General features: G+C 38.8%; 1 protein-coding gene across 21 annotated transcripts in view; it reads left to right on the forward strand.

Moving 5' to 3' along the window:
* The window catches only part of LOC143027176 (F-actin-uncapping protein LRRC16A-like), a 165,291-nt gene extending 157,500 nt beyond the window's left edge, over window positions 1-7,791 (forward strand). For 17 of the 21 annotated variants that reach the window (XM_076188294.1, XM_076188305.1, XM_076188303.1 and 14 more), the window contains one exon: window positions 7,466-7,791. In XM_076188294.1, the coding sequence (XP_076044409.1) occupies window positions 7,466-7,606 (141 nt within the window). In that variant the 3' untranslated portion in view covers window positions 7,607-7,791. Of the gene's footprint in view, window positions 1-536; window positions 605-7,465 lie in introns of all 21 variants that reach the window. The other 4 variants (XR_012966577.1, XM_076188299.1, XM_076188304.1 and 1 more) reach the window with 1 other exon arrangement.
* Window positions 7,792-10,691: the final 2,900 nt, after the last annotated feature.

Here is a 10,691-nt window from a genome sequence, read left to right on the forward strand (position 1 = left end):
TGTAATGATTCTGTTACCAGTCACTTGTAAAAGAATTTTGAAATATTTTGCTGTGCTAATTACAGTGGCCCAGAATCCATTAAGCATGTAAATTTTGAATACCTTGTTAATGTTTTATTTCATTTGATAATGCATGTAATCATGCTTGATTTGAATATGGAGTGTTATTGTTGGTGTAATTAACTGGCACTGAATGACTGCTCAGTAGACAGGCATCATTTCTAAAGCTTGAAATCGTATAAAGTACAGCACAAGAGAATATAAAACCTACAACCAATATTTTGCTCGGAATGAATAATTAGAAAGTGGCTTGTACATTTCTGAAAAACTATCCAGGTGCACAGCAGTACAATTTCATTCCAACTTTAGTTGACACATGTTTTAAAATTTTGGATTAACATAGTAACACTTTTATGATATCATTGTGGGTTTTATCATTCATCTGTGTCATGGTTTTGTAGAGATTTTCATGTGACATCCATATTCATTTTGACTTTGCATGTTTGTTTGTCCATTTGTATGTGTATGGGCTGTAGGTGTGACTCCCGAGCTGCTTATAATCCTGGACAAGAGGAGATCCACGCAGATCACCAACCAGTTAGAGGTATTGAGCATTACCACCCCTTTTATTTCCTACTTAACCACATTCTGTTCATTAACAAGTTCTTGTTACCTCTAACAAAGGACATACAATCGAATGATGTTTTGAGAATCTTTGTATTGAGGAATAGTTAATCATTTCTCGTCTGTAGCTAACTTAAGCTGATGATTATATATGTAAATGTCTGTTAAAAGTAATCATTTTAGAGTTGTAGTGGTTGTTGGAGGTAGCAGTCTTGCAGTGGCTTGTTGAATAACTTGTCATTTTCCTTTTTGTTATTCTCAGTTCTTTTTTCTTGTTATTTTATAGCACACGTATACCAAAGATCCATTTTCCCTTTAAAAGGAGCGGGTGAGCCAAAGGATATATTACACCACACCCAGAGTAGTTTATAAAATCAAGAAATTATAATTATGTATACCATAACTTGTATGTAGTAGAGTCTAAGAGTTCTGGATGTGTTAAGGGAAGAAAATAGAGAAAATCTGATCGTCGTTTTGATAGAAGAGTGGTTGAAAGTGGATGTCTATGAATCTGTACACCAAGGAGTTTTTCCCTTATACAAGGGGGGTAGCCAAGTCAAGAGACTTGACTTAACTGGACTGAAGTGGATGTAATGGGGAGAAATAAGAGGAGAAACGGAGTCAGAAGTGTCGAGAGTGAATGAGATGAGTGAGAAAAGGAAAAAGGATGAATACTTGAAAAAGAAAGAAAAAAAAAAGCAACAGATTTTTGGAATGTAGTGAAAGAAAAGAAGTAAGTGTCGAAATGTGCCAAAATGGTGTTGAAAAAGGGATGCATACAAAGAATGGTCAAAGAGAAATGAGACATTGTCGAGTCCATCCATTGCCCACCGTCGCTCTTGCAGGAGACCCCTTCAGGTAACCAGTGGCAGCCTTGAAGTAGGTTCTCAATTGACAGGGAAGATATTGTGTAGTTGTCTAGTGATTGTTAAAGTGGGTCACTGTAGTATGAAACAGGAATAGTTCAAGGACCTTTGCAGCCATTGACTATTTCCAGAACTTTGCATTTAGTTTTGAAATTCATTTCCCATTCTTGGCTTCATGCAGAAATAGTATCTAGATCTTTTTGCAGTAGAACATAGGAATGAAGGAGACTGCAAGAGACCATAAGGCCTACACTAGGCAGTTCCATGTCCATTACCACCTATCATCCCCATCCATAAAGTTGTCTAACCATTTCATAAAACAACTGATAGTTTCAGCACTCATTACGCGGTCTATTCCAATTGTTGACCACCCTATTAGTAAACCAGCTCTTGCCCGTTTCCTTCTAGACTGAATATATGGGAGGTGGAGAGGAAGAGATTGAATGTTTTTCAAATAAAATCTTTAAAAAAACAAGATAGATGTCACAAGAGAAGACAGAGTGAGAAATGTGGTGAGGTGGAAAACAGGGATGGGGAAGCAGCCATCAAACAAGGTACATCAGTGGTGATGTTGTTTGTGCAGTTGGAACGAACTAGAAAAAACTAACAAAGGCAGTTTGGAAAATGGAATGGATGGATTGAGGTTGAGAGGAAGACTTGAGAAGTAAATGGATGGGGTGAAGGGGGCTGTGGATCCACCAGGAATGTTTGCTGAGCTGGGACGAGAGAGTAAAAAGTAAGAGTAATTGGAAGGAAATCATGAATAGATGAAGGGAGGACACAGCAGGAGTGAACCACCTCTAATTGTTAGACCCTGCACTGAAAAAGTTGTGTCTATCATTGCATTGCCTTAGATCCAAGCAGTGTAAGGTACAGACCAACCCTTCATCCCCAAAGTGCCAGGATGATAGCAGGTGTGGGGTGAAGGTGCAGTGTGGTGTGGGTATTTGGTTTGACTGCTTACTCACTTATAAAGGGAAAGAAAGGACTGTTGGAATATACAGGCTGTTTATGTATGAATATATATACATACATATACCAAAGGCTTTTTCCCCCTTTCAAGGGAGGTAGCCACATATATAAATGGATAATACAGGAACACATCATCAAAAACCCTGATCCATCCAAGACTATATGCATAAGTGGTATGGTCCCCACACAGAGTGAAGGATATAAGCAAGATTGAGAGAATACAAAGGGCAGCAACCAAGCTGGTCCCCAGCCTAACAGATAAACTAAATGAGGAAAGACTAAAAGCACTAGGTCAGCCAACTTTGAAAGATTGAAGAGAAAGAGATGATATGGTTACAGTATTCAGGTCACTAATAGGAATAGATTGCATTGACAGAAGAGATTTTTTGATTAAGGATAGGAGGGCAATCATGAGAACAAATTGAGGAAGCCTACATGTCTAAAGGATATGAAGAAATACAGTTTTCCATAGAGATGCATAAGTACCTGGAATGGGTTAGAAGGAAATATAGCCGAAGCTCAAACAATACATGAATTAAAATCCAAATATAACAGGAAATCAAGGCTAGAGATTAAGTTGGAACTGTACATGAATTTGAGGTTAGGTATGATAAAATGGAGAGTAGATGTGACCCCAATGAGCACTGCTCCTTTCTTGTATACTAAAATTAGGTAAATACTCTGCTCACTGGTGTGGTGGTACTCTTGTTAACCGGTAATTCATTGGTCAGAGTTCGAGTCCTGCATAGGGCTGGGGTGGGGAGAAAACAGTATCAGTGCGCTGTGAGCTGGCACTCCGACTCTGGTGGGTAAGGAGTTTGGTGTTTGTGTGTGTGTGTGTGTAAGGTCACAGCACCACCCATAAATCAGGTCATATGTGACCTGATTTATAACCCGGAAGGGTTATAGCTGTCAATCACTAGTCCAACATATAATGCAAGATGGTGGTGAATCACAGAATATGAAATTAGGTGAAATGTATTATTTTGATATATTTCATACCTCCTTATAGCATAGCGTGATATCCTTTTCCCCTGCTTATTAGAATGTTTTAGAGATTTATAACTAAACAGCAACGTGGATATTTTTTTTTTTTTTAAATGTCAATAATTCCAATCCCCTTCACTTGTACATTTTTGCTTTTTCCATTTCATATATGCTTAAGCTAATTTGATTTTCATTGCATGCTCTTTTGCTTCAGCTTAATTACCTTATGAAACCTAAAGTCTTAGATTGATTGCTTGGTTGAGCTTATGTGACGTATTGATATATACTATGTATGAAATTGTATGTGTGCATGATTTTGAAATATATGCAGATATACACATTAGTGCACATGCCCATATGTTATGTTAAGAAGCTCGCTGGCCGAGCGGGGTAGGGTGTTGTTATTTGCAGCGAAGGTCAAGGGGATGGCGGTTTGAACCTTGCCACCGACAATTAAATCATATGATATCGTCCTTACGTTAGGTTTTTATAAGTATGGATATAATATAGATTTGGTAATAATAGCTCATAATTCATAGAAGAAAGTAGAAAGATGGAAAGCAATAGAAGTGAGTAAAGATTATGAAAGTAAAGATGTTGATAAGAAAAGATGGAATTGCAGTAAAGGAAATGTTGTATGAGGAGGAGAATGCTTGTTTGACTTGCAACTTTTTTTTTTATGCAGAAAGAAAAGAAAAAAATTCAAAAGATTAGAAGGGAGCAAATGTGGAGCCAGCATTATATATAAAGGAGAGAGAAATTAAAAAAAAAAAAAAAAAGGTGCAGCAATCATGGAGGACTTTTCTAAAATGCAAAGGAAACCACCAAAAAAAAAAAAAAAAGAGGGGATCAACAGAATGCTTTTAGCAGTGTGGAAGATATGTGAAGGTACCTGAAGATATTACGGGAAGTTGGGAGTGAGGTTATGGGTGGGGGAATAGAGCATGCCCAGGTGTCTGTGTATTGATTTATGTCAGAAAGTGTTGTGCAAGTGAAGTGGCCCAACTTTTTGCATGAGTTGCATTGAACTGAGCCCTTTGTGTATCTGCTGAATATGATGGGTTTGGAGCCTGTTGGACGTGTGTATTTTGTAGTGGGCCCAGTATTGCTGGCTACATCTCTTGCTAATAGTAGGAGAAGAAGGATGATCGTCAGAGAATCACCCCTCAGTGCAGAAAAAAATGTGAAGGTGTATTGTTGTAAAACAAAGGGTTGTGGTACTCACTCGGGTAACTAAACCTGATCCCGGGGATTTGTGTTACTTGCGTAGAGTCGGTGGCAGGGGATTTTTTGTGGGCAGTTGGCCCCCAGCTCTTGTGGTTAGGGGTTGGTCCTATGACAAAGGTGCTGCTGTACCAGGACTGTATTGGTGTTGTTGATATTAGTGCTGGAGGACTTAGATCCGAATCTTCAAGTTACTTGTGGTCCCTGTCCTGCTGTATGGCTGTGAGACATGGACATGGATTGGTGACTTGGAGAGGCGCCTCATTGTCTTGGTACCAAGTGGCTTTGGAGTATCACTAGAACGACTTTGTATCAAACCAAAGACTTTATTGTGAGACTCGGTTTAGGCCATTTACCAGCATAAATTGTGAACAGCAACTCAGGCTATATGGGCATGTGGCACATTTCCCTGGTGTTGATTCCACTCACAGGGTTCCTGTCTCACAGAGTTCCTGTCTCCTCAAGATACCCTTGATGGAGGAGACAAAAGAGATGCAAACAGAATTGATGGCTAGGGTAGTTTCATTTAGCCTGTCAAGAGCTGAGTAAAAGCAGCAATGACTGCAACAGCACTGTAGGAGAGAGGCCAAACGCAGAGTATGGGATCCAATATATTTAACGTTTTGCCCGGCAGGGTGAAATGGTAAATATATTGGGTCCCATACTCTGCGTTTGGCCTCTCTCCTACACTGTCAAGAGCTGTTTGGAGTGAGAAGGGTGGGCACATGGGAGCTTGATCAGAAAGACCACGGAGACTGATGACAGTATGTGAGTGAAGCAAGGTGCTCCCTGGTGTATGCTCCCAGTGGATGGCAACAACTCACCCCACCACCATCCTCAAAGATTCAGATGCTGACAGTGAATAAAATAGAAAATAAGAAACACTGCATAACCTAATTTTAAGTGTACTTTAGTGAGTCAGAATATGTGCTATGCCTTTTATGTGTTTGCATTTGCATGTGTAAAGTGTACTGTATTGTATCTAAGTTATCGTACTTTACCTTAGTGTGATCAGTGGTGTTGGTGTTGGGTACTCCTTCTTCCTCCTTTCCTGCAGTGATGACACTTTATATTATCCTTACGAGGACCATTTATATACTGTACTACTTTATATTTATTGTTATTGAAAAAAATATTTTTATGATCTATTTAATTTACTTTATTGAATGCTACCTGAAAATAAGGATATTCATATCAGAAGTTAACACTACAGAACAAACACAGCTTCTCATATATATATATATATATATATATATATATATATATATATATATATATATACCTTTGATTATCTGATGAAAATGAATTATCTGTAGTTTGGAAATTGCATGGTTTTCAGATAATCTATACATGTAAATGCATATGGAACTGTACAGGCATTCCTTCAGTCTACAGGTATATTCCCTTCCCTTGGGTACATACAAAACATTTTCACTAACTATTCTTCTATAATCGTTCCTCCATTTGTCAGACACTCCACATTACAACCATCTAACCCAGGTACCTTTCCAGCTTTCCACTGTACTTACATTGTTTCTCATGACACTTTATTCCTTCCAAATATTTACTTGCTTCCCATACTCTATAATAATCTTCCTTCTTAATTCCTACATTCTCTGCTACACGTGACCCATAAAACTTACAGATCTCTATATCCTCCAACCTCTTTCCTTTCAAACTCCCCCTCCGACCCACAACCACCATCACCCCTTGTATGACTTGACACCTTACCTTTGCCCATCTTTATTTCCAGCTTCCTTTTCTCACATACCCTCCCATCAGGTTGTGTAACCCTTGGACTCTTGGTCCTCAGACTGGGCCCAAGGTCTCTGTCAACTTCAGCTGTATACTTTTCACACAAGGAGAGCTGACAAGTGGCAACTGCCCTCTTCTCCCAACAACTTTTAGGCAGTGACGTAGAAGTAGTCATACACTTGTACAACACAGACAACAACTCATTTTCTTCCCAGAGAGACCTTTGGGAATTTCTAAGGAGCAGTGCCTGTTGCTGTGGGGTTGCAGATTTTCCATTTAAGTAAAATTTAAGGCAACAATTGATTGATTCCTGCAGCCTTATCATTCTCCTCTTCCCTACCTTCACTTCCATGAGCATTGGCCTGTTTGCACCTTTTGCCTTTGCCTTGCTTATTTTCACCGAACCCAGTCTTCTATTAGTAAATATCATTGCTCCTTGGGGCCCTCCTTTAGATCTCTTGGGAAAATATTTTACTTTTGTCTGATCATGGGTTTCTTAGGCATTTGCCCCTTCATTGTTGGTCTGCCTGGATCAGAGATTCGGACATTACAAGATCACTTGTCCATTTTCACATTTTGCAGCCCTACAAAGCATATTGTAAATGCTTGGAACAAACTACCTGTTCTTGTTGTAACTTCAAATACATTTGACACTTATAAAACACCCAAATATATATATGGAGTCCAACCCCAATCTAACCTATTTCTCAGCATCATGGGCTTTAATTAGGTCTGTGGTTCTTTACCATTTCCACTGTTTACATGCCCTTTCAGTTTGCAAGCAGCCCCATAAGGACCAATAAGTCTGTTCCTGTTTGCATCTCCTTTGTATTGCTTTGTAAATACAATATATGCATGTGTACAAACAATACGACAGTTGGAGAAAAATAGGACTCTATAAGTATAGTTTATTTACTGTAAATGACAATTAGGTAGGTATATGTGCACACACATTAATTGTATTTTTCAGTTAGGGATATGTGTATTGATATATTTTACCTAAGCTTGCACTACTAATCCTTTGGTTTTTGGTTCAGGAACTTAAGGAGTCGTGCATAGATGCCGAAGAGAAGACAGATGAGCTTGATGGTTCTCGAGCAGCCCTTCTACAGCGCCAGACCTCTCATAAACACGTCCTGACCAATGACCTGTCAATAGAGGATGTGGTCAATGTGTAGCTTGAGATCAGGTCTTCTTGGCTCACCTTTTTCTTATCGATGTACTTGTGGTCTCATTAGTGGCTCCAAAATTATTTTCACTTGTTACATTGGAGCTCTTGTGGGAAACATTGTTGTCCAAAAGTATGATTTTATTTGTTTAGATATTGTAATGTTACCAATGTCTGATAAACCATTGTATTGTTGTTTTGGAGCTTTTATTTTTAATATTAGATGCTCTAAACCCTAAATGTTTATCTCAAGAGCTCTTGGGGAATTAATATTGGCTGGAAACTTACTGAAAAAGAATAAGGCCAGCAGAGGCAGTTCTTTTTAATTCGTTTTTGTTTCTACAAAAGCATCTTACACAGTGTGGGACCTTTGCACTGCCATGTCTTTGGCCTGGAACCAAAGGCTCAGCTTTCCCACAGTAGCTGCTAGCACCAATCCATGTGAAGAAATTAAAAGTGGTAAGCTCATCTTTGATTCAATGGAAAACAGTGTGACATCATTGGACATATTCTGCAGAAGAGACGTTTAGAAAATATTCCAGTGTTACTGTAAAACTTTTCTAGCTCTTAAATTGTAAATAATATATAAAAATGGAACATGTACATAAGACTTGATGCATAGGAAAGATAAATACACTAAATTATAGCAGCATTAATCCATGGGATGGAATTGTAATCTGGATGCAGGATCAAGATGTCGGATATTATGCAAGAAATTGCTATAGCCCATTTTGTACTTTGATACTTAAACCATCAAATATTGCATGTACCCATGACACTTCAGGACAATCTCTCGGTCACATTACTAACTCAAATTGCACTAAACTTTCTGTGTTCAGGTGTAGAAACATGTCTCTTGCCTGATGGGGTATTGCATTTTCATATTATTTTCTTGAGTAGTTAGTTGTTTCAAAGAAACAAACGTGTTCATAGTGATGCAGTGTACTTGATTTGAATCATTCCTGTGAAGTGACTTATTTGGAAACTTAGTCAGAGATTGTTATATTACCAACACAACTGTATGATTTACTTATTGTTTACATGTATATACACACACGAGCATGCATGCATGTGCACACGTATGCACACAACTAGGTAAATACACACACACACACACACACTCAAGAAGAAGATTGCAGATTGCTGCAAGATGACCTGGATAAAATATGGGAATAGAGCAGGAGACATGAGATGAACTTCAACATCAAGAAATGTAGCATGATGGAATTTGGAAGAGGTAGAAATAGAGTTTTGGGAAAATATATGATTGGAAACAAAGAAGTCAAAAAAGTAAACTCAGAGAGGGACCTAGGAGTAATCATCTCTAGTGACTTGACACCTGACAAACATGTAAATAAATTATTTGGAGAGACTTTCAACTTATTAAGGTCAATGAAAGTGGCCTTCGATTACATGGATGAGGAGACAGTTAAGAAAATAATTGTTACACTGATAAGACCGAAATTAGAATATGCTGTATCAATGTAGGCACCTACAACAACAACAACAACAAAAACAAGAAAATTAGAAAGAATCCAAAGAGCAGCAACAAAAATGGCACCCACACTATCAAATCTGACATATGAACAAAGATTGGAGAAATTACAGCTGTCAACACTAGAGCAGAGAAGGGAAAGAGGCAATTTGTTGACCATTTTCTGAATCATGAAAAGGATGGAAGTTCTTGATAGAGACAACCTATTAAAATGGGACAAAAGAGAAGCAAGAGGACATGAAAAAAAATAAAATAAAAAAAGACAGTTACAGAAGAGACCTGAAAAAAAATAGCTCCCCACACAGAGTGATCGATGTCTGGAACAAACTGAACAGAGAAACAGTAAATGCCAGAACTATACACATACATATATACATATACCAAGGCCTTTTCCCCCTTTCAAGGGAGGTAGCCAAAAAGAAAAATGCATAAAATCATTCCCACCCATTCCATCCCTAAATACACTCCACTCCCCTCCACCCTCACTCTTATCTTAGCACCTCCTGGATGACGGGTCATCCCTGCACCTTGTCCACTGCCCTGGGTCAGAGGCAGTGTCGCAAGTTACAGTACATCCACAGCAAGGCCACTCCGTCCCCCCATGCATAAAAGGAGAAGACAGGGAGAAATCCCTTCGGGCTGCATCAAAAATCTATTTGCTAATGATGCAAAGATCATGAATAGATTGAAGGCCACTTCATTAAATCGGCGACCCCCCTCTCCGTCCCCCCATGCATAAAAGGAGAAGACAGGGAGAAATCCCTTTGGGCTGCATACAAAATCTATTTGCTAATGATGCAAAGATCATGAATAGATTGAAAACCAAGGAGGATTGTTTAATTTTACAATTGGACCTGGATAAAGTATATGAGTGGAGTCCGGAATTGTAACCTCTTCAACATGAGTCAAATTCTTGTGCACAGCATTGGATGCTTGAGGTATGATGATTGATGTATCACAATACAAAAATCTGATCTACACAACCTCTACTTGTCCTAAACCCACACTGTTCCTCACCAATTACTCCCTCTGTTCTGATCCTCTCAGTCAAAACTCTCCCATAAGCCTTCCCAAATATATTCAACAAACTGATCCCTCTGAAACTACTACACTCATATTTGTCCGCTTTTCCCTTGTAAAGTGGAACTATACAGGCATCCTTCCAGCCCTCTAGCACTCTACCCTCTTTTAGTCAAACAATAAACAATCTCACCAGCCAGTCCACCATCATTGCACCTCCCATTTTTAAACACTCCACATAACATCCATCTAACCCAGGTTCCTTGCCTGCTTTCATCATCTTAACTGCTTTCACCTTGTCTTTTCTTATTTCTCCCCCATTTATTCCACTGGTTTTACCATGTTCAAATTTACAATTCTGCTTGGATCTCTGTGTTAAAATGCTGCCTTTTCAACTGAAGTTTCATTTTAGGGAATAGAAATCACAAGGGCCCGGGTCAGGCAAATAAGATGGATGGGGGACAGTGGTCATGTTTTTTGTCTGGAAGTCCCTCACAATGAAAGAGGTGTTCATAGGTGCATTTTCATGGTGAAGAAGCCATCTCCTCTTCCACATCTCAGGCCACAATCTTTTTCCATG

The sequence above is a fragment of the Oratosquilla oratoria genome, chromosome 7 (genome assembly GCF_046742065.1).
Source record: "Oratosquilla oratoria isolate Oo_2021 chromosome 7, ASM4674206v1, whole genome shotgun sequence".
Lineage (NCBI taxonomy): Eukaryota > Metazoa > Arthropoda > Malacostraca > Stomatopoda > Squillidae > Oratosquilla > Oratosquilla oratoria.